The sequence below is a fragment of the Thermobia domestica genome, chromosome 7, assembly GCF_964235325.1.
Source record: "Thermobia domestica chromosome 7, izTheDome1.hap1.1, whole genome shotgun sequence".
NCBI lineage: Eukaryota > Metazoa > Arthropoda > Insecta > Zygentoma > Lepismatidae > Thermobia > Thermobia domestica.
In genome coordinates, this window is record NC_137460.1 from 255,218,560 (window position 1) to 255,244,626 (window position 26,067).

Genomic DNA, 26,067 nt, shown 5'->3' on the forward strand with positions numbered 1-26,067 from the left:
ACTGTTGCGGCACCGCTAACACGATACTATTTTCATCACTGCTGCAAGGGTTCTTGGTGTGATTCTAGGCCATGTGCATGGATATTTTCACGGTTCTCATTTCCTTCCACATTTTCATAACACTAATTACTGTATTTCAGAACTATTCGCTTTCATTCTCCGTACAGCAAAGATTTCTATATTTTTTTCTTACGATATAATTTCTACACCGTCCACTACAACCATATCAATCTAGTCGTCGTTTGATCATTTTTAGGTGCGTGTGAGTGTGTATGTATGTATGTGTCTGTGGGCTATGACATACATTTTAAGTTCTAATAACCTCGAATGTGTGTGTTTTGAGCTAGGTGATAAAGAAGATGAACTGTCAAGCTGATCGGCTAACCTGATATAACTCACGACGAGGGATTGTCACGATTCCACCACTAAAGAAACAAATGCTTCCTTAAGTAAGAAACTAAATACCATCATAATGTTTGTTGATCAATCATTGAAAAATGGGCTATTACTGAAGAAAAAAGATGAGTGATAATATTTTAAAATGAGAACCAAATCACACTTGTTAAGGTGAACAGACAAAAATTGTATAGAAATTAGTGAGGCATCATTGTTCTCCAGAAATATGAAACAACCAATAGTGAAAATGGACACCTCGGAGCAGGTATCACTAAATCGTTAAGAAAACGAATTCAAGTTGTAGAAGGACAGTTGCACCTCTCCTTATTTCCATGTCATTAAATATTCATTAACTTACATATAACTAATTTTATATTATCTCATTTTCTGTTTATTGTATTAATTATATCCATGAATATTTAGCTTTAGGAAAATATTGGGTTTGCTAAGCTGTACCTGGAGACCAGATTCTGCGTTTCTGGAAGTTCAATACAATAGCTGTGAAATTTATACAGCTTCCTAAGTCACGTACAGATTCGCCGTAGCGTTAGTGGGTAACGGTAAAAAATATATATATACTGTATATGTATATATACATAGAGTGAGATTGGCTAGAGTGAGATATATATCCCAAGCGATGCTATCTTTTGAAATTTTTCAAAATAAATGCTAATTGTTTGTAAGTGTATCAAACAAAGTATTCTAAGAGCAGTCAGAACATCGGAATATTTTGTCCATATTATTTAATGTTTTATTCCCGAGTTTCATCCCATCAAAATTCTGTTTCATATTTATTAATACTTTTCGTACAAGCAGATAACACTGGACTACACGTGGGTTACTGCCTACCCATAGCAGACGGTTATGACACAAACATCTGTTATTTCATGTATTTTGATAATAATATAGCATGACATCTCTTTTTCAGTATGTAACAAATTAAAATGAGGTTAAAGGAGCATATATACCTATGTATATATTTGATAATATTATTCGTTTATTTGTATTTAGTTTGTTTAGTGATGTAAACACTGGTTTGTTGTAGCAACCGCCAGACAGTCAGGTTTTAGAAAAGTCGCTACCAGATGGCACCACCGATCACGGGAAGGTCAATGTACGCGGGATAAAAACAAATCGAATCCAAGATGTTTTTTCTTTCTTTTGGCATTCTTAATCTATGAAATTTTGATATTGCTGTTTTGAAAAGTCAGAAATTTATCCTAGCGTACGTATGTAAGGGTATTTCATGTTGTCATATTGTCTATTAATTTTAATCGTTAAATATTCAAAACTGTCATTGTTTGTTTTGGTTAAGAAAGGAAACCTGCTCGATACATCAGAAAAGCCGGAACGGAGGAGCGAATCTCCAAAAAGTACCGTTACTTGTGGATAAAGAAAACTATCGAGAGCCAAACAGGGAGTTAGTTGATAGTTAAGCGGAACCAACGGCACATGGTCTCAGTGTTTGATGGCCGATAACACATAGAGTATTTAAGCTATGTTGGTTTGAGTGCAGTGTAGTACTGTGTTTTAGATATATATCATGAAATATTACCAACAGAAGTAGAACTACCTGATAATAATACTCGCTTCGTATCAAGTGGCCATTCTGTGTGAAATAGTAAACAAAAAAAAAAGTATGTTGAAGTGACAGTGTGATATCGTAAAAAAAAAAAAAAAAAACTAAATAATATATTCAGTGTTGTTGAACTGCCAACTACATGTTAGATTATAAATTGTTACCAGAAACTGAATGCAGCATGATTTTCTCGAAGTAAAAAAAAAAAAAAAAAAAGCCTTTGTTATTACCGAATATCTTATCCATGAGATCTACGTTGAACAGTGCACAGTGCGGTGATGCAGAGAGAGAAATTGAAATTACCAAGGGAACAATGAGGATTGGACTATCTGCTGGAATTACCACCACTATCGAATACTTTATTATGTGTGTTATGCGATGAGAAGTTGTGGATTCTAGTTTTATATTCCGAAATAAAGTGTTAAACAAAAGAACCCCAGACACATGTGATATATATATAGCGTCAAGTTACAGAATATAAACTGTGAATTCATTAGTCTAATAGTATTTGTTTTTATAATTCAGGGAAGTGATCACTCCTCGAAATTATAAGTGTGTGTGTATAGTGTGATAACTAATACAGTACTAGATATACACAAATACAAGGATATGCTCCACTTCCATAGTTTCATTTCTTACAACATCTGTAAGGTAAGTGATTCAAGTGTTGTACTGTTGTCTGTCTTATTCTTTTGCAGGTCAGTATTCACCTTGGTCATTCTCTGCAAAACTCAGGGTCGTGAGTTCGAGGCCTAGTTAGAGGCTCTGCAGGGACCCAGATACGGGGATCTGGGATAACAATGAACCCACTTGCCATGGGACTTGGTAATGATAAGTGAAGCCCCACACTGGCATCTCTGAGAATGAAACTTTACGTATATGCATATTATTGCATTTACTGAAAAGAAAATTAATATGTATATATGCAAATTGTTAGAGTCTCGTGTGTAGTTCACAAAGTCTAATGAAATAATACATATCAATGTGAAGACGACGTGAGAAACGGCTTGCTTGCACTTTCTTTCGTTAATTCGTCACTAATCGCCAACAATAATAACGTGATTAGCGAATACAACACGCGAACACCTTCAGTACAAAGTAATATTAACAAACATTTTTTCCAAGTTTTGATTCTTCAACAATTCTTGCGCTTTCGGCTCTTTTCTCGAGCTTTCTTAAACAAGGATACAAACAGGAATAAAAGAAACGAAAACGAAAGAAAAAAGTAACCGGGAGAAAACAGTGAAGATGAGCCTTCTGCAATTTAATGGTGAGATTATTCGTCAAGTAGCAGTGTTGCTCATTGTAAATTTATGATGTAAAATTGTGTATTCTTCAATTCGGAAATTTCTCTTTTCTTCCGTGAGAACGACTGCATGGGAGAACTGAAAGCTTGAAAATACAAAGATCATTCAGGAATCAGCATTTCTGATTAATGAACATTCCACTAACCCCAGCGAACAATGGAAAATGTTTAGTGGAACCAACGTCACGAATAAGTATCAAACTGCAGCTATGAAAGTAAAAGTGTTTCTGTGGTGGACAAAAACCGTGTGCGTGGGTTTCCTCGGGGCTCTCCCGTTTCCTCCCACTTTCTTCATTCCACCCTTTCATTCATTACTCATCATCACCGTCTCCTTTAGCCTAACCGGCATATTCGTGAAACGTAAAACTCAAAGATTTCATTTTTTACTAATCTTTTTTCTTCTTCTTCTTTTATTTTCTGGTGGAAATGACTCATGGACTATGTGTCCTATGAGGAGATATTCATACATTTCAAGCTCATGTAGATACTTATTACTTAATGAATCTTACTGAACCGTCGCAAACGTCCTGATTGGTGCAATAGTTCAGTGTTGCCACCCCATTTTGTTTTATATCAATTGTTCAAATTCTTCCGTTCAGTTGTACTTAGTTTCGTAAAACTTGACATGGACATTATTCGGCAATATACAAAAGTACGGAGTTGTTCCACAATCCATAAAACATCGCACTTCTCTGTATTTCCAACATTTTATATAGAATTATATGTTTTCATTACTTCCATTGAACATAGCAGTACCAAACTAGCCATAAATGTTATTTAATACAGTGCTAACATATTGTGAACATCTCTGTGGCCAAGCACGCGGTTGTCAGTGTTACCAACCTATTTTATATAAATGAAAGCTTGTGTGACTAAAATGCTATTAAGGGACCTGAGGCTTCACGATTGTTAGTAGAATTGCAATGTTTTTGTAATGATTATATATTATGATGTACTGTAGGAGATGAAGGTGATCAGGGTAAGGTAAAGATGATCAATACTGTAATTTTGTACTCCAACTACTTCGTTGTTGCATGGAACAATGGCTACATACATATTTTATTTTCTTCGACAGGTTCTATTAGAAAGATCCCCCGAGTCTGACTGAAAAGGACGTCAAAGACAGTATCAAGAACTTGCTGAAACACGCACCCCAAAGATTTTCAGACGCCTTGGTGAAGAAGAAACGGAGCGAGTAAGAAGCGGATGTACTGAAGAAGATTGTTTATTTATGTGTACGTTCTGTGAATAACTTTCATGTTCGCGTATAACATACTATTTAATACTTACTTTTCTTTTTATTATTATTATTAATACTTGATTCATTTTGTGCATGTTTAGTTATAGTTTAGAGTTTAGATTTGTGCAAATGGTTTTTAACACGGAAAAATTCTGGGTGCGCGCCTAACGTGTTCTAAGCAGTGATTTGTTTGTCTATTTAACATTATTTGAAATAAGCCTCTAAACTCAATTTACAACAGAATACTTTAACATCAATAATGAAAAAAGGAAGTAGAAGAAAATCGGGCATATATGTGCTTAAAGATACCATGCCAACGTTCGCCTGGTGGAACTGAGGAAAATCCCTGGTGAAATCTGTTAGAATGTCAGGCCGCATCCAAGATCTCTCGATAACGAGGAAGAGCGCTGAACACTAGACTACGCTCATTCAATTCTGCTAAGTAGGATAGTAATAATGATGATATAATTTGACCCAGCATCTTGAACCATTTGGGGTTAAAAAACAGTGAACTGCACTGAAACAGTGGCGTATTTAGCATTTTGTTTTGGGGGCTATGCACAACATGTGAATAAGCACTTCTATTTCATTAGAAATGGTAAGAAGGATTATTGTAGTACGTTGAATTCCGGGGGAGGCTTGAGCCCAATAGCCACCCCCTAAATACGCCACTGCCCAGGAATAATGCTATCTGGGAGCCAATGACTGTTAAAGACCTCAGTCTGTACATTTTATATTTCTTTAAAGCACACCTACAATTTATTTTCATATTCAAAAACAGTATACGTTCTAAAATTATCGTATGTTCACCTAGTATGACAAGATCATTATCGTATCTAGCAGTGGGTTTCAACCTAATTCCTACCATGACCCGATTTTATCACATTCTCTTGCCAGCGACCCCCTTATAATTTCTGGTTTGTAATAAGCTTTTGTGGGATTTTTGATATACCTGTTGTGGAGATCTTACGATAGCATCTATTTCTATAATAGTAGAATCCATTTCTTACTATAGAGTGGATATAGTAAGTTCCCTACAAGCGAACGGATTGAAACCAGATTTGGTCAGTTCATTCATATTACAAATATCGAATCCGTTCTGTTATACTGTTTCAAAATGGAGGCTGTTTGAAAATTTTAGAACTTCATTACTTCCTTAATTTTCGGTCATATGATAAAAAATAAAGTGATTTCTAATTTTAGTTAAAGAAACTTGGACAGTTGTTAGAAAAACATTATTAAGTATTTTAATTACTTGATAATGTGCGTCACGAAGATTAAATCGGAGATTGCAGCATTATTGAAATTATACCATGCTCAGGGATCTCATTACCTTTCAATTTTAATTGTATTTCAATATGCAGGTTTTCTTGCATTTGTATATTTCAATGCAGTTCAATATGCAGTTCTCAGTAGTTTCATACTATACCTATTTCATTTAAATTGATTTTTAAATCACTTTGCATCTATTGAAAATGTATGGTATACCTATTTTTTGATGTTCTTAACAGTATGTATAGAAATAAAAATATGCCTACCAGAACAAACTTCAAAATAATTTTAAAAATAATTTGCGGTATTAGATTCTAATTGTACTTATGTCTTGCGATTATCTTCGCAACCCCCCCTCCCTCAGGTTGAGAAATCCTGGGATATAACCTTATTCACAGGAATAGAATAAGTTTTTTTCTCCCTTCTCTGCTTTAGATTTTTAGTAACACTGTATCGAAGTAAAATTTCATGTTCTGCTTCACTAGCTGCAGAACAATGCCAACATGACCTTTTCGAAGAACATACAATAAATACCATATCCGAAGACCTCTCGAAATATCCGATAAAGTCAGTAACTCCTGAGAATAATAGGTTTACCAAACAACCCTGCCCGTTCAATTTTGTTGATTGTCTGGAAAACGGAATTTGTAACACAATGACTCCGCCCGAGGTCATTTTTGTTATCTTAGATCGTTTGCACACGGTGACGATAATATTTGTGGAAGCGCCGGTAATGCCTGTATCCTATATACAAATGATAACTAATTGTTTAAATACCGCTACTTTTATTACCAGAAAAAAATATAATAGAACTAAATTGTTTTTCCACGTAGAAGAAAAGAAAATACATTACCTTGTTTTAGTTTCAGCGTCCCACGTTTATGCCAGGGCGGCTAAGGTTGTACGAAAAGATGATACCTATTCAAGTTTGGAAGTCATTTAGCAGAATGTTAATGATGATGACAACGTTGAAGATGGTGATGCAGGAGATGCTGATAGTGTTTGCATTAGTGCTAGTGCTGGTGAGAGTTCTAGTGGGAGTAGCTCCGACGAAAGTAGCAACAGAAAAAAAACAAGAAGATATTGACAGAGCAATTCTTCAAGCGTTGCGTAGTGTACCAACTATTCCTGATGAAGATGAGGTCATTTTTATTTCAATAACACCTTGTGTGAGGAAGATGACCGAAGATGAGAATTTTGAATTTTGAATGCGTGTCTTGCGTCTAATTCAAGAAATTAAACACAGGAGAAAATTATTCCCTTTTTCTTCCGGTATACCCATCTCTCTGTATTCCTCGGTTCTGAGTCAACACTTTTTTCCGAAAATAATTTTTCTTGCCCACAGTATTAATTTACAGGTAGTTCAGAGACTGTAGTGGAGGCAAGGCATTCAGTGTCTATGCATGGCGGACTGTACCCGGCAACCACGTATGGTAAATCTGCTTCGTCTTTTCCTCTCAGGGAAGAGCAGTGATACGTTATCACATGATGGTCATTCATAGGAGTTATCTCGACGAACAGAACATAGTAGTAGAGTGACCCTTTCTTTTTGTTTTCGGTACATATTTTTCATTTGCTATTTAGATGTTAATGTGTTTCAACGAATTGCTACGTTTCCTTATAGAAAAATAATTGTTGTAGAACGTAGATTCTTAACCTATTAAAGAATGATAAGTTTGAAAGCAATAAATAGTTTTATTTCATTACTATTTGATTTTTTTTTTTTTTTTTTTGAATAAAGACTTTATGCATCTATGACTCAGACCGGGATAGGGAGATGTAGGAGTTAGATCCTATACATTTAAGTAATATCCGAGTATTTACTGAGTATGTTTAAGCGAAAACCATGAAAAGAATCTCCATTATAGGCAGTCGTTGGGATCGATCCCAGGATTATGCAAATGCTAAGTCAACACCTTTCCACTGTTTTTTAAATACTCACCCAAATCTTTGATTATCCATACATACCAAACATACTGTAGAGCGAATATTGCCGATCTTACGGAACGCACACACAACAAAGCCTGCAGTCGTCTATAACTCACAGCTTCTATGTAGTGTTGAACGATTATTATTCTGCATCCCAAAAGAGGATAAGTAATTGTAAGATACTTCCACCAAAGATGGAGCGGGTCAAGATTGGTAAGTCGGTCGTGGGTGAACAGGACGTGACCCACTGCGGCCCACCACCCACTGTGACCCATTCTGACTCACCAATCCACTCTGCTCAGTGCATTGTAGACAGCATCTTCTGAGCAATAGTAAATCTGTCTACGTTTTACTTTCAATGCCTTCATTTTCCTTCCTTTTAAATTTGTTTCTATTTACTTACCTGAGATGAGTATATCTTGGTAAATGAAGAAAGAACTTCAGACACTATTAGATATTGGCATCTCTAATTGTAGTATACAAATAGTGAAATATTACTTAGATTTCGAGACAGCCTATACGTAATGGTATGAGGTGGAAAATTTTCCGTTCTAAAAAAATATCAGTAATCAAATAACAATTACTCAGTATTTTTAAAATTGATTGAAATCATGTATAGAAATGTTAAAAAGTGAAAGATCGTTTAAAGAATCCGAAAATTTCCATGGCTCAGACAATTTTCAGTACTATGTAGGAACATGTTAAACAACTTTTCATGAATCGAAATATTTTCTGTCTTATATGGAAAAATTCAAGAATTTTTATGAGTCGGAAAAATTTCATCATTTTGAAGCAAAAAGTAAAACAACTTTTTTTTTGAATCGGAAAGTTTTATTGCTCTGTAGAATGTAACGTAATAGTCCCAATAAATGTATTTTTGTATGCATTTTGTATAAGAACATTTGTAAGAGCGCAAAAGATAAAAATGACATAGAGGGAGAGATAGTCTAGCATTGATAGGCCTATGTCTGAAGTGAGCTACCATCTGGTGGGCAATTTCGGTACCAGGTCGAGAACTAAGCCGGGCCGTTACGAATTTTGCCTCACTTTGGATCTAGCAGGTAAGACGTAGAGATGTAATTTAGCTTGCGTCTATAACAGGTTAGAATTTATATAATGTAAGAACTCATATCCTTTTAAATTCGATGTAAATGGGAAAGGAAATCTTATGGTATCATCCCTGCATAAAAAGGCTTCATATAAATATATTTTTGGAGATAGAAACCTACTAAATTGTGAACCTGCAACGAGGCCATTTGCATACGAATCATTTGTGCTCACTTCTATCTTTTTACAAAGTTGTTACCAGTATTGAGTATTCAAGGACTTTATGGTAAAGAAATATTTGAAGAAACCTATATTTAAATTATTATTGCGGTATTGCACAAAATATATATTATTTGTTGTTACTCGTTACGAATTCACTATTTGTTACTCAACGTGTAAAAAAAAAGCAAAATTTTTCTTGTTAATAAATTTGTTAATTTTCTAATCGTATATACTTCACACGATATTAACTATATAACCTGTGCTGGCTTCCGTCAATTTTACGAAATTACTAGAAGCCAAGCATGTTACATAATATATAAAGCTGCTAGATCCAAAGTCCATCAAGTGGGCAAGCATAAAAATTACAGCTGTCTTCTTGATGAGATATCGTGTGGAAAAAAAAAATCATTGAAAGTTGTGAGCACCTTAGAGATTGTATTAAGTGTAAAACATGAGTGAACATAACCTAATTTCTTTCTCTGATAATGAAGATTTAACTGAGAGTAATGAAAGTGATAAAGGTGAATTTAATCAAAATATTGAAACTGAAAGTGAAGTTGGTGTGGGTTACCCAAACGCCCAGGTTTTTAGAGAGCCACTTAATGTTGAGTTGAATGCACGAGGTTCACGGGAGCCATTTCGTGCTGAACAAACTGCACAAAGAGTCAGTGGGTTATATGGTGGAGAATTCAATGCACACTCATTTAGAGAACAATACTGTTCTGAACAAAATGTACAAGCTCCGTGTGAGTCATTTAATAGTGAACATTTTTCACAGACAATTAGGTACCCATGTCCACGTTGTGGCAATATTAGTGGTGCAGGTAAACCTTATGTAAACCAATCAAAGGTATCTTGGACTAAGGTTCCGATGCGACGCGGTGTGAATGTACAGTCTGTATGCCAAAATAATCTTGGACAAGGCACAGATATACATCAGCGTAACATTTATTTTTCAAAACACAATACTAAAGGTACTCCCAATGTACAAGGTAGGCAGGATCAGTTCATGAAAAATGAACGAACTGTGTCTTATAGGAATGAAAATGAAACGCAGTGTAAACAGTACATTAATAATGAAAGTAGAATGCCGTCTTCATTGGCACAGATGAATTTAATGCAGCCAAATATGGCACGTCCTGCTATTCAATGCAATTTCGATAAATTGCTAGGACAAAGTGTTTTCCGTTCATTGGAACAGCAAATTAAGTCATTACCGATAGTTGATGGCACAGATAGCCATTCTTGCTTCATCTTTCTGGTTAGGTTAGATGAGCTTATAAGGAGGTATGACTTAGAATTAGAAGCTATTTTGGTAGCAAGTTTAACCCAAACTAGGGGTGAATTTAACAGAACCTTTCATTTTTTCCTTACACGTTGTAATGATTGGGAGGAAATTTGTACTAATTTGTTATGTAAATATATATCCACAGTAGGTTGTACACAATATGTACGAAAATTCTTCTACCGATTAATGAATGATGGGGAAGAACTTGGAACATTTTTCCAAGAGAAAATCAGTGTTGCCAATGTTCTTGGTATGACATACACTGAACAAATATTTTGTAATATTGTAACCAGTCTGGTTTTACCAGAAATATATCAAAATTGTTTTGGGGAAGCCATACCATCTTCAGTTTCTGAATTGTTGACCATAGCGCAAACTTACGATCATTTTGTTAAATATCAAAGAGATTATATGTCACTTAAAACAATGCCACCTGCTATAAATATACCGAACATTTTTGAAGAATCACAAAATCATTCTAAATTTCAAAAACAAGTTTCTGGCTTACAAACGGAAAAACGTAACCTTATTAAATGCTATAAATGTGCTGGCTATGGACATACTCAGCGGTTCTGTGTTAGTGGAAAAACTATGCGTACATCAGTGCCACCTTCAAAAACACTAATTAATATGCAGCGTGATAAACAAATATTATTCATTATTGTGCTAATTGCGGGCATCACAAACTCTTGTTTATTGGACACAGCTTCTAGTATCAATTTGATAAGCAGAAAATATTTACAACAAATTATGTGTCGTGTTCCTATAAAACCTACTTCAGCAGAATTAGTGACTACCACTGTTGATGGTCATTTGGTTGAACTTCATGAAAACACAGAAATTAAATTTTCAATTCAAGGTTGTGAATTCAGTGAAACATTTTACATCATAAACTCTCCACATTTTGATTTGTTGTTAGGAAATAACTTTCTTTTAAAATGGAAAGCTGATATCAAATTGAGTGCAAAACAATTTATAATTGAACAGAAGAATCTTACTGTTCCTCTATTTTGGAGGGATTATTTGTCTCCAATGGAAACTACTCGTCCTATATCTCATTCCAGCGTCTCCGATGCGGTCCGGAGTCACTCTAGAGAGAGGCGCAAAGGACAAAGGATCGTTCGGGAAGGACACTGGAAACCAAAAACAAATAAACAAGGTGCCCAGCAGAAACAGCACTGTACCTTTCTGGCAGCAGATTCCGGTGGACCGGAGGACCAGGCCACAACAAAGAAACCAGGTAGTGAATACCTTGTTTATTATCATAATAAATCAAATAGCATTAATGACATATATGATGAATGTGATTCTAACAATTGTAATTTTGATAATACTTCCTCTCTTTCAGTTAAACTTGTAGAACAATACCCAGATTTGCCATGTTATGTTGAAAATCTTTGTGAGAGATTCAGTGACGTCATCACTGAACAACTAGGGACAATAAAGGGGTTCACTTATGAAATAGAAATGGAGGATGAAACTCCAGTACGTCTCCCCCCATATCAAATTACAGGCCCTAAACTTAAGGCTCTTGATAATTATATAAATCAGCTTATCGACAAGGGAGTGGTTCGTGAGGTTGATTTCTCTCCTTATTCGTCACCGTGCTTTTTAGTCCACAACAAGGACGGTACTCCTAGACTTGTGATAGCATATTCAGAAATCAATAAGAAAGTAAGGGTTAACAGTTATCCATCCCCGCATGTAGAAGCTACTATAGCGAATTTAGGAAAGGATACCATCTTCGGAAGATTAGATATAAAGCAAAGTTTCTATCAGTTCTCTATCTCTGAGAGTAGTAGAAAATATACTACGTTTTGTACACCTAACCGTTTACTAGAACATTTAGTTCTCCCAATGGGATTTCGTTTGAGCCCATATGTTCTTACTAGTTTCATGTATAAAATCTTTGGGGATTTAGTAGGTAAAAATCTTGAAATTTTTCAAGATGATTTCCTTATTCATGCCTCAGATATTGAAACATACAAAAGGGTATTAGAGGAAATTCTTAAACGTTTTCGAAAATGGGGAATTACAGTTTCAAAAAGGAAAACACAACTTTTCCAAACAAAAATCAAATTCCTAGGTTATGAATTTGAAGCGGGAGAAACTAGAATTGATCCGGAAAGGATTGACACTATTCTTAAATTACCTAAGCCCAAAAATAAAAAAGGTGTAAATCGTATCTGTGGGTTTTTTTAATTATTTCCGTAAATACGTGAAAGATTATGCGGAAATCATGGAACCTCTTCACCGTTTAAGATCCAATAAAATTAAATTTCACTGGGGTGAGAGGGAAGATGAAGCCTATAATAATATTAAGCAAGCATTTGTTGAACATGCTGTATTACAATTACCAGACATGAATAAATCCTTTGTCATTCATGTGGATAGTACTTACAAGAAACATTCCGCTATACTTTCTCAATATGATGATGATGGCCTTCTTAGACCCGTATCATTTTTCTCTAAGAATATTTCATCAGTAGATTGGTCAAAAAGCATATACGAACTTGAACTACGTTCTCTTCTTTTAGCTATCGAAAAATTTGAAATGTATCTTATAAAACCCTTTACTGTTTTTTGTGATAATTCATCAGTCACGTGGTTGTTACGGAATCATAAGCGTCAACGTAAGTACGGTACACTAATTGAAAAACTATCTAAATATTCCTTCAAGGTTGTTTATCTCCGCAGTAAGCAGAACTTTTTATCTGATTTTATTTCGCGCACGAACAATGGTGTGGAATTCTATACTAATGATCCTTCAGTTAATGAAATTGAAGAATTCGAAGGGAAACCAGTCAACCTTAGTTTCGCCAATTTTTGGAGTTCACCCTTGTTTAGTAAACCGTTAAAAGAACATCAAATGGAAGATCCTGAAGTACGGAATATTATCCAAGAAGTGCGGCGAGGTCAAAGGGCGGATGAATACTGTCTTAAGGACGGAATCTTAATGAAGAAGACCCGAGGCAGAAGAGACCATGGTTGGAGGATAGTCATCCCTAAGGAAATGGTGTATCCTATCTTGAAATATTTTCACTGTGATGAGATGGGCGGATTTCACGCTGGATATTCCAAGACGATAGCGAAAATAGCCTCTAGATGTACCTGGAAGACCTTATACCGTGACGTCAGAGAATACGTGAAAGGATGTCAGCGATGTCAACTCTGCAAGGACACCAACAGAAAAAAACAAGGAATTTACTATAGTAGGAAAGTTACTACGCCGAACAACAGTTGGTATTTAGACACTGTTGGCCAGCTTCCAAATTCTGGACCTTATCGTCATATTCTCGTCATTACGGACGCAGCATCACGGTTCGTCATGCTTCAACCTTTGCGTTCCTTGAATTCCAAGGTTATATGCAAACACTTAATGAAGTTGTTCATGCTAGTTGGACAGCCTCAGAAAATCATTCATGATCGTGCTCAAGTGTTCTGTAGTCATCATATGAAGCAATTTCTCTTTAGTTTAGGTATCCAGGATGTGAGTACAGCTCCGTACAATCCTAGCAGTAACCTTTGTGAAAGAGTGAACAGAGTGCTTAAGAACATGCTCCGTGTTTATTGTAATGAACATCAGAATAATTGGGCTGAACTGTTGGACAGAATCCAATTCACCTTAAACAGCAGTAAGAGTGAGAGTACCGGATACGAGCCATCTGAATTGTTTCTTGGCAGAAGACTTTATACACCTTTGGACGTGTTGTGGGAAGTAGACTTCGACGAGTTAACTAAGGCGCCGGATAAAGAAGAAAGGTTGAGGAGAGTCATCATTAACATTGATAAAGCCTGGCGTAGAAAGGAGAAATGTTATAATAAAAATAGAGAACCTAGTAATTATTCGGAAGGTCAGAAAGTATTGGTTAGGAAGTTTCAAAAGGCTTCTTTAATTAAACATTATACACCTAAATTATCCCCCTTATTTTATGGGCCATTTGAGGTCATTAATAAACCAACATTAAACACTCTATGGTTAAGAAAATGTGATCAACCTAGTGTTATCATTAAGAGACACATAAATCACATTAAACCTTATGTTGATAACAGTAATGAATCTTAATATGTATATGTTACCTTGTAATCACTGTTAGATATTTTCTGTGGGTTTATTATTTTTTCCTTTCCAGAGAGAAGTATTCCATATCCTCCTAATACTTTGTAAAGCAGGCGTGGCAATAAGATGTAATATGTAAGAGAGTAGTTATTTATAAGATTCTGGAAAACTGTAAGTAGAGAATTTATTTCTTGGTCAACAATTCATATTCCATTTATTGTGGACTATTCCTTTGTAATAAGGTTAGTATCATATATAGAGAGAGGGGTAGGATATATTATGTAACGTAATAGTCCCAATAAATGTATTTTTGTATGCATTTTGTATAAGAACATTTGTAAGAGCGCAAAAGATAAAAATGACATAGAGGGAGAGATAGTCTAGCATTGATAGGCCTATGTCTGAAGTGAGCTACCATCTGGTGGGCAATTTCGGTACCAGGTCGAGAACTAAGCCGGGCCGTTACGAATTTTGCCTCACTTTGGATCTAGCAGGTAAGACGTAGAGATGTAATTTAGCTTGCGTCTATAACAGGTTAGAATTTATATAATGTAAGAACTCATATCCTTTTAAATTCGATGTAAATGGGAAAGGAAATCTTATGGTATCATCCCGGCATAAAAAGGCTTCATATAAATATATTTTTGGAGATAGAAACCTACTAAATTGTGAACCTGCAACGAGGCCATTTGCATACGAATCATTTGTGCTCACTTCTATCTTTTTACAAAGTTGTTACCAGTATTGAGTATTCAAGGACTTTATGGTAAAGAAATATTTGAAGAAACCTATATTTAAATTATTATTGCGGTATTGCACAAAATATATATTATTTGTTGTTACTCGTTACGAATTCACTATTTGTTACTCAACGTGTAAAAAAAAGCAAAATTTTTCTTGTTAATAAATTTGTTAATTTTCTAATCGTATATACTTCACACGATATTAACTATATAACCTGTGCTGGCTTCCGTCAATTTTACGAAATTACTAGAAGCCAAGCATGTTACAAGAAACAAGTGAAAGGGATTTTCATAGATCGGAAAATTTTCATCACGATATAGAAACAAGCGAAAAAAACTTTTCATAAGCCGGACAATTTTGGATATTATGTATAATGATGTTAGGTGGAAAATTTTCCACTATATTTAACGACACACAGAACTATAAAATTTAATTTCTTTAGAGTAAAGTTAGTCAGCAACAAATTATAATTTTCCAATTAGCTTTCGGGAACCAGAAAATTTTCTAATAATTCAAGTTGGGAAGTAAAATTTTACACAGTGTCCCTCTCTCTCTCTTCCTCTGCGAACTCCTTCGTTGCTAAGCGGTTAGCATACCCGCCTTTGGCATGGAAAACCTGGCTTCGATTCCCAGCGGGAGCTCATATATTTCGGATTCCACGTTAATCAGTTGGTCACGTCTTATATAGTCTCGCTGCTGAAAAGGACGTTAAACTCAAAATCAACTCAACTCCTGTCTCTCTCTCTCTCTCTCTCTCTCTCTCTCTCTCTGTGTGTGTGTGTGTGTGTGTGTGTGTGTGTATAGGTGAGTGTGAGAGTGTGTGTGTGTGTGTAGGTGAGTGTGAGTGTCTGTGTGTCTGTGTGTGTGCAAAGTGCAGAGAACATACATCGAGTTCGTAGAGTACAAATATCCCATTCTATTATTTAAAATTTCAATTTATTAAAAGTCATGAATATTTCCCGATTCATAAAAACATACTCCACTTATTCCTACATCATTGTTTAGGCGTAAAATTTATTGGTAATAAATATTGGAAATAGAGGAAATAGAAAGGAAATAGAATTAGAAGAAATTGAGCAGGCTATTAAAGCGCTGAAACCCAAAACATCTTGTAGTATAGATGACATTCCACCGTATGTGGTGAAGGGCTGTTTAAATATATTCAAGCATCCACTCCACATTATCTTTAATATGTCCATTAAAACCAATATATTTCCGAATAAATGGAAAGAAGGTCTCATTTGCCCTATTCCTAAATCTGGAAACAGGAATGAGATAGAGAACTTCAGACCCGTAGCCATCCTATCTCCCTTTGCAAAAGTTCTTGAAACCATATTATACAACAGAATTTTAAACCATGTAAAGCCTGTCATATCTGAACATCAACACGGATTTTTAAGGAATAAATCCACAACAACCAATCTAGCAATAATAACGAATTACATAGCAAGAGAGTTAGACAAAGGCGGTCAAGTGGACGTCATTTATACGGATTTCAGTAAGGTTTTCGACAGAGTTGACCATGACGTGCTACTACAGAAATTGGTATCTTTCAATTTTTCTAAACGAGCAATAGAGTACTTCGCTTCCTACTTGTGCAATCGAGAGCAAGCTGTCTCTTACAAGGGATATATTACCACGAAATTTATCACATTATCAGGTGTTCCTTAAGGATCCCATTTAGGTCCGCTATTATTTCTTGTTGTAATTAATGATATTTCAACCTATGTTAAAAACTCTCACTTTCTGTTGTTTGCCGATGATCTCAAATTATATTCTAAAATAAGCACAATAGATGACTGCACACAACTCGAGCAGGATTTACAGGGTGTTGGGCAATGGTGTGCCAAAAACAAACTTTCATTGAATATCTCTAAATGCAAGTCTTTATCGTTCTCAAGGAAAGAAAATCCCATCAATCATCTGTATATAATTAATGGCATATCTCTGTGTAAACCAAATTCAGTTAAAGATTTAGGAGTAATTTTTGATTCAAAATTGACTTTCTCTCATCACATTGATGCAATCTCCAACGCTGCATTCAGAAACATCGGTTTTATCTATAGAATGAATAAAGAGTTTAGAAACGAGTCAACATTCATTAAACTTTATAATTTGTACGTAAGGTCCCGATTAGAATATGCGTTCGTTATTTGGACACCGAATGTAAATAAATACTTACAAGCGATAGAAAACATACAATTTAAATTTCTAAAAATGCTTACGTACAAGAAAACAGCTTTCTATCCCAAACAGATTCCCTACGTGGACTTAGTAAGGAGTTTGAATTTCCTAACGTTGACGAATCGACGAAAGATGTTTGATTTACTATTTTTATATAAAGTATTAAATAATAAAATTGACTGTCCAGAGCTACTCACGAAAATATATCTGAGCGTTCCAACAGGCAGAACAAGACCAGGGAATACTGGTATATTTTTCTGTGAAAGGGTACGAACAAATATTCTCAGTAAATCTCCGCTGTGGAGAATGTGTGACTCCTACAATGAATTAAGTCATAAAACTGATGTATTAGATATATTCAGTATGTCAGAATATGTATTTAGAAACAAGATTACCGAGTACCTGACACTCGAAGTGCATTGATTAATTGTACGGGTAAAAGTATATATGTATATGTATGTATTATACGACACTATAATTAGGCATTAAGCCTGTTGTGTTGTTTTCTAAATAAATAAATAAATATTGTCTTAAAAAGTTTCAAGAAGTGAAATTCTAACGATTCTTCATTTCAAAAAATGTTTCAAAAACTTCAATGCGTTCTTCCCTCAGAATCCACCTTTGATCTTACAATATTAGATTTCGTCAGTTTAATACGCATAAGACGTTTTTCTCATAGTTTTACTACTTTTATAGATTTACATACTGCAACATTATAAATAAGTAGATATAATATAAAGAGCCTACTGTAAATTTTTGACTACCCAAAATTCGAGTTTAAGTAACTCATGAAAGCAAATACTGACCATTTTCTGGAAATAAACACTTATTTATTCATATATTCATTCAGAAGACAAATTGAAATATAACTAAAAAGGAAGCTGGTTTGTGTAGTTGTTCTTCCAATAAAATAATAAAAGAAACATAAAAAGCTTCACTATTAGCGCTGCGTTCTAAAAGCAACAAGTAATTTCATTTTAATTTACAAAATAAAAACATATATATATATAGTTCTATGGAATCCTCATTATTTCTAATACATTTTTACACATAATAATGGTAGTTTTACAATAAAAATATCTGCTCTAAGATGTTGATTATACAAAATTCCAATATTGAAATTATGATTTACGAGTGTTAAACACAATAAAATCATTTTTTCTTATTTTCTGTTACAAAAATAATCTTCATAAGGAACTTTTATGTAGTTATTTCGTTACATAGGCAGGCCTGCATTAGAAGAAATAGTGGAATTTTCTGTTTCTGAAATTGATAAATTCACAAAGGTTTCTTTTCAATTTCTTGTTACATTTTGGTAATTGGAAAATTTTGTGCAGTGGAAAATTTTCCACCTAACATCACTATACATAATATCCAAAATTGTCCGGATTATGAATAGTTTTTTCACTTGCTTCTACATCGTGATGAAAATTTTCCGATTCATGAAAATTCCTTGCACTTGTTTCTACAGAGCAATAAAACTTTCCGATTAAAAAAAAAAGTTGTTTTACTTTTTGCTTCAAAATGATAAAAATTTTCCGACTCATAAAAAGTTCTCCAATTTTTCCATACAGGACAGAAAATATTTAGATTCATTAAAAATTGTTTAACTTGTTACTACATAGTACTGAAAATTGTCTGAGCCATGAAACTTTTCAGATTCTTTAAACGATCTTTCACTTTTTAACATTTCTATACATGATTTCAATCAATTTTAAAAATACTGAGGAATTATTACTTGATCACCGATATTTGTTAAGAACGAAAAATTTTCCGGAAAAATATAGAAGAAACTTTTCCACCTCACATCATGGCTAAACAACGATGTAGGAATAAATGGAGTAGGTTTTTATGAATCGGAAAATTTTCATCACTGCCTATACGTTTTACATTTTTTGCCTCTTTACGTTGGCCTTCTTTTACCTTCATTTGAGACTTTCAAATTTCATCCTATTTTCCACTGAAAAAGTATCTCTATTCAACAATGAAATAAGCGTAGTATGGCCCATTACAAACACTTTACCACTTTATATCGTAAATGTCAGATCCACCGGTAACAGAACGGTGCTTGAGAGATTCACCGTAGAAATTCAAACTCTGATTGGTGATAATTTCATAGTCTTATTTTATTACAAATGTAAATTCTTTAGTTAGCGGAGAGGAGGGCATGAATCATGGGTTTCGGTAGGTGGTGGGTTGGAGTGGGTCATTGTTGATCATGGGTCAAGTTTTTATTTATCTGTGCCATCTCTGACTTCCACCTATATTTTCAGAAAAAATGGTAGAACCAGATTGTTTTCATTATATATAAAAAGAGAGTTCAAATTAAGTGTAAGATCAAATTTTCATGATACATCAATCATTTCCCTCTTTAACAAGTATAGTTTTTATTAAGAAATTGTACAAATGTATGTTGAGTTAGGAAGTATAGGGTGGTCCGGACCAGGTGGACCCCCGTAAATGCGCCCCTTCTTAAGACTTAACCTACTATATCAGGCCCTTGAGAAATATCCATTTCTTTTTTCTTTTTTGTTTGTTTATTTATTGATTATGACACGGTTAATCCAGGGAATACTATTGTAGAGAGACGATTTCGAAAGCAGTTTCTCGCAAGATGAGGAAAACATGAGTAGGCCTATGCTCAATGTGGAATTTAAACGGGGGAGTGGGTGAGCTTTATCACAACGTTAGACTTTCGAGAAATACTATTACTAATACTAACATTATATTATTATCGTTAATAATCAGCCTGTGACAAGTAGTGGCTTCTCCCCCAAACCTCTGGTAAGAAAAAGAGGGAGTTGTAGGGTCAGGACTGTTTTGTGAATCAATGAGGAGTAGAATGTGATTGAATACTTCAAAAAAATCCATTCACGCAAATCCCTGGATCACTCTTTATTCAAGTTTTTTTTCGATTGGAGGATTAGTTTTACCCTCAGGAGCGACTAAAAATGATTACAACCTAGAATTGCGAAACAAATATGCCTCTAACTTGAAAGTATGAATTTAGGAAAACAAAATCAATACTGACCAAAAATGCTCCGCAGGAACTTGCTAGAAAGTAAAAATAAATTAGAAATTCGAGGAAGTTTTTTGTGGCTTTTTTTTCACGCTTTAGAATTCGATATTTGACCTTTTGTTATTAAAATCGACCACAAGGAAGCGAATAAAGAACGAACGAAGGGTCTCTACCATTAATGGAAGTGGGTTAGAATTTAGAAGTGGTCAGTCAATCAGTCAGGAACTTTGATAGAGGTTTATAGTAATAATAATAATATAATAGACTTACCTTTTTGCAACTGCCAACATTTCTATTCGTAGCATACAGGGTCTCATTTCTGTATTCTTGGCGCTGAATATGATTTCTAATTCTTTTTATTAGAAAATTAAAAGTTACTGTGAACATACAATAGTAATTAAAAAATTTCAAATCGCCTTCGTGTAGTTTCTCATATAGTGTGTAAAAAGCACCTTATGACGCACAGTCAACAATGGATGAACCCAAAGCTATCTTGACCTACATTTCTTGTTTCTACGTCGTAAGTACAACAATTAAAGAAGGTATCTCTTGTTGGTAGCTGGACTAATCTTCTCTTTTCCACGTGAAACACTACGTCTTAGTGTCGGCATTGCGGGCCACGTGTGCAAACCATTGCCAGCACGGATATTGCCGGGGCCTCCACCGACATTGTCGGCAACGTGTACAAAGTACGCCGGCACCGACATCGGCATTGTGGCAGATACCGCTGACTTTGTCGGTACCGTATCGTATGTAAACACGCTTAGGTATCCACAGAAGAAACAATATCGTTGTGTGTGCACCAGTTCTTAATTTTTTTGCTCACAAGCGTGACAAGAAATACCCTAAATATATTTGTTCCTTCAATTAGTTATGGTGTAATAACGTTATTGCCAAGGGCGCCGATCCTGGGGGAGCTGAGGGGGCCGGGACCCCCAAGGCTTATGTGGGCCCCTAGTGTATTTGTGAATATACAATATTTGGCATAATTTGAGTGCATTTTGTCTTAAAATCTTCATATATATACTTTCTGCATTTGAATGATCCCCCCCCCCCAAAAAAATTACAGAGAAATCGGCGCCCTTGGTTATTGCACGGTTAAGTTATTATCTCGTAACAAAAATTGGTGTTATATTTCGTCTGTGCTAAAACTAAATAACAAATATATTTTATTACAGAGAGCTATTTTCGTTATGTTAAGTTATCCACCTCTGAGTAAAACGAGAAAAAGGAGTTTCTAAGCTTCTGAATAGAATTTGAACCACCTCTGTAGATAATCTTCCATTTGAACAATTGGAATAGCGTGAAACCTACGCAAGGTTTTAGTTCCCTTGTGGCTACATGACTAGTATACGTGCTCTCGGTCTAGGAGTCCAAGGTTCAATTTCCGTTTGGAACACATGTGTTTCGAATCCAAAATTAAGTTGTAGGTCCATGTCTCAAATAGACTCACTAGTAGTATAGATTTAGTATGGTAAACATCAAAAGACTTGCCGCGCCTTGATAAGATAGTTTATCGCTTGTTTAATTAAGGATAAGGGGAGTATCGAAGGAGGTGATGAAATAGGGTCAGGTTTTTTTTCCTGGAGATAGATGACGAAACGAAAGGTTGAATGACCACTACGAAGGTCACAGTGGATGGTCCCTGGTTTCCAGGACCACAATGGATGACCCCTGGAAATGACCCCCAGGACCCATAGCCCCTATGCAGGACCCATGGCCCCTACGCTTCATTAGAAGGTAACTTAAAAAGATGTGAACATATTTTAATGTTTTGGATAGCAAGCCATACTCCATGCTAAAAAGGTGGGAGCAGATAAAAGGAAATGGACCCTTCCCTGCCTTGCAGGGCCCCTGGAAATGACCCCTAGGGCCCATGGCCCCTACGCTTCATTAGAAGCTAACTTAAAAAGATGTGAGCATATTTTAATGTTTCGTATGGCAAGCCATACTCCTTGCTAAAAAGGTGGGAGTAGATAAAAGGAAATGGTTCCCTTCCCTGAATGCATGACCCCTGGAAATGACTCCCAGGACGCATTGCCCCCTGTGCAGGACCCACATTATTTATTCCTACGCTTCATTAGAAGCTACCTGTTAAAAAGATGTGAGAACAATAGAAGCTTGTTGGTAAAAAGATATGAACATATTTGACCCATACAAACATCATGTGAGCATCCCTCGACTTGAACAAAGTGAAAAGTTAAAAATAAGCCCCTCCCCCTCCTACCCCCTCCTACAAGTATACTATGAAAAGGGTAATATTTATTAAAAATTATTTTTTTCTTACTTGTGAGTTGAAGACTGACGTGCACAGACATCCTTCCTTGAGAGCCGTTGAAATTGAAATGAACGAGCGAAAAGCCGTTTGGCTTGGCTTTAGTGACGTCAAGATTAACTTTGTACCGTATCAGAATGATAAAAGTGATTAAGCTATATCATTATAGACTTTACTTATTTACACGAAACATAGATTAATTGCAATCATCTACAAACATTTGTATGATTTGAACTTAATGAGAACTCTGAATAACAATCACGTGCAAGGTTAAAAACCTTTATTATCGACAAGCATGAGTGATATCTAACAGAGTTAATCACAGATGGATCACGAGTTTATGTGTACGAGTTTAATTGATATTGACGAAAGAAAAAAATAAACCGATAATCACGAGAGCTGATGGATTATTGAACGCTTGCTTGCAATCATCTACAAACATTTGTATGATTTGAACTTAATCAGTACTTTGCATAACAATCACGTGCAAGGTTAAAAACCTTTATTATCGACAACCATGAGAGATATCTAACAGAGTTAATCACAGATGGATCACGAGTTTATGTGTCCGAGTTTAAATGATATTGACGATAGAAAAAAATAAACCGATAATCACGAGAACTGATGGGTTATTGAACGCTTACCCTATTACAAACTGAACTTGTATTTGTAAATATATATAAACAATTTGGAAACGTTATTACTTAGAGATAACCAGAGAACGGCGAAAACATTTATTTTGTTATTACAATCTAATACGAGAAAATAAACTGCAACTTTAGAGATTAATGCCCCGAACTGAACAATTATTATTGTATGGATTCAATGTCCACAGTGAGAACATTGACCATGCCCCGCCTATATGCAATAAAGCACACGGACTTATGGGTAAAAAAATGGTTCCGCCTATACTAAATAAAGTACTTATATATAAATCCCTTTGCTCCCTTTTTCTATATATTATAATTGTTGCTACTGAGAGTGTCTTTTATAGTAATTAATTGTGTGATTTTACGTGTGTGTGTTTGCGATTTTTAAAAAGTTTGGACGAGCAGCGAAAATTGTAAGTTATTATTTTAGTTGATGTATATATCCACACATATTCACTGACGCGCCTTTTGTACATTAATATTTAAACCTAGGGCTAACGAACAAATGTAAAATTGTAATTCACTTTAAAAGTATAACACATAATCGTTAACGTGCCACCACAGGGATTCACATTGAAACGTGAGAAAAAAGTGATTATTTGTAAAATATTCTGGCATTAATGCTACGCGTTTGTTTAAAATGCTATTTATGTTGTGCGCTTACACAAAAGATTTATTTTTATTATAGCAAGCATTTACGGAAATAATTTTAAAATACCATTCACCATAACACATGTTGGTTACGCCTTTGTTATAATTGCACTTACGCGAAAGCGGAATAAAAAATTACTGTGTTCACCTAACACATGTTGGTTGTACTTTTTAAAATTGCACGTACGCGGACATAAAATAAAAATTACTGTGTTCACCTAACACATTTTGAATGTACTTTTTAAAATCGCACGTACGCGAAAGCGAAATAAATATTAATGTGTACACCTAACACATGTTGGTTGTACTTTTTAAAATTGCACTAACGCGAAAGCGAAATAAAAAATTACTGTGTTTACCTAACACATTTTGAATGTACTTTTTAAAATTGCACGGACGCGAAAGCGAAATAAAAATTAATGTGTACACCTAGCACATATTGGTTGTACTTTATAAAATAGTTCGTGTTATATATAACTTTCGCGGACAAATTAGTTGCCTAGCACAAAATTTAAATTGCCTATCTAATATTAAACTAAGCTAAGATGCATATACTTGCTAACGCCCCTTTACTGGAAAACCACATGGTTTTTACTAAGGTAACCTAAGATGTTTATATTTGCTAACGCGCCTTTACTGGAAAACCACATTTTTTTTACTAAGCTATTGTAACGTAACCGTCGCTAACGCGCCTTTACTTGAAAACCATATGGTTCCTTAATAAACTAACCTAAACTGGTTATACTTGCTAATGCTCCCCTACTGTAACGTAACTATCGCTAACACGCCTTTACCGTATAACCTAAATTAACGCAATAATATTTATCTTTGATAATAATGTATAAATTAATTATTATTTTGTTTTAACTTGTTGCTACGCGTTTGCTAATACTGAATAAATGCTTGAAAATAACTTAAATGCACACCGGCTCTGCCCTACCCTGAAACACTTGTTTGCGCGTATGTTTTGCCCTGCCCTGACCTGATTATATGTGGGTCCGTATGCTTTATTTATATAGATTAAACGCAACTGCTATGCATAAACCCTGAACTTATTTGTGAAAATAACTTAAATGCATACTTGCTTTGCACTGCCCCACCCACATGATGGCACGTATGGTTCTTTTTTATATAAATGGACATCGACTGCCACGGCTTTAAAACTAATTAATGTAATTATTGTACGCATGCTTCCGTATAAATGCAGGCACGTTTTTTTCACGAATGGACTTGCACTGCTACGCATTAATATTAATAAATGTACGAATGCTTCCGTATAAATGCACGCACGTTTTTTTTCACGAATGGACTTTTACTGCTACACGTTTAAAACTAATAAATGTAATTAATGCATGCATGCTTCCGTATAAATGCAGGCACGTTTTTCCACATGGAGATCGACTGTTACGCATTAACATTAATAAAGGTACGATTGCTTCCGTATAAATGCACGCACGCATGGGCACCAATTGCCACGCTTTTAAAATTAATTACTGTTATATTTTTATGCACCTACATTAACAAATACTAAATATATTTGATTTTTAAAACAAGAACATCCTGCAATCGGCTAACATTTACATGTCAGAAATACCTTTAAATAGTGTAACCTAATATTATTTGCTTAACGCACATAACAACGAATATATTTTAATAATAATAAATTAAGCACACGTAAAACATAAATATCAAATAAATTTACGAACAAAAAAAAGGTTTACCTGTTAAAAAACCTAACTTTAATTCATTTTTTAGCTGGAACTTGAAGTCACATGCACCATCATTATTCAAACAAGATAGTGGATGTTTATAATTACACCCACTAGGAGGCACCACTAATGACGCGTTGCGATACCGTATCTATCTTTTTGCGATTTGCAAGTGTCCTTAGTATTTGAAATAACTTATTAATAATTGAAATAACTTATTATTAATTGTGTTTTTACTAAGAAATGGTAATTTTTATATTATAATTTTAGTATATGTAGGAAAAAAGTATATGTCTTGCCTAGTTTTTAAAATAAAAATAACTGAAAATATTGCGTTAACGCAAACCAAGATGGAAAGTGCAATACTGCATTGTGAATAATTATTGCGTTTAAAATTGCGAATGGACCCTTTCAGTTAACTTTATAGATTATTACAATACTTATTTTATACACAAAATAGAAGACCACGGCTGTTATTATGAACCATTTGCCTTTG

At 34.8% G+C, this 26,067-nt stretch overlaps 1 protein-coding gene and 1 long non-coding RNA gene across 2 annotated transcripts; both read left to right on the top strand.

The window, feature by feature from the left end:
- The first annotated feature begins 1,643 nt into the window (after positions 1 to 1,643).
- On the top strand, positions 1,644 to 7,409 carry LOC145689047 (uncharacterized). Its single transcript, XR_014132072.1, has 3 exons — positions 1,644 to 2,626; positions 4,357 to 4,516; positions 6,657 to 7,409. It is a non-coding gene; the product is annotated as an uncharacterized LOC145689047 (long non-coding RNA).
- A 3,420-nt stretch (positions 7,410 to 10,829) lies between these two features.
- LOC145689048 (uncharacterized) lies at positions 10,830 to 14,455 on the top strand. Its single transcript, XM_081763179.1, has 2 exons — positions 10,830 to 11,519; positions 14,413 to 14,455. The coding sequence occupies exons 1-2, from the start codon at positions 10,871 to 10,873 to the stop codon at positions 14,445 to 14,447; spliced, it is 684 nt and encodes a 227-aa protein (XP_081619305.1). The 5' UTR covers positions 10,830 to 10,870; the 3' UTR covers positions 14,448 to 14,455.
- The last annotated feature ends 11,612 nt before the right edge of the window (positions 14,456 to 26,067 follow it).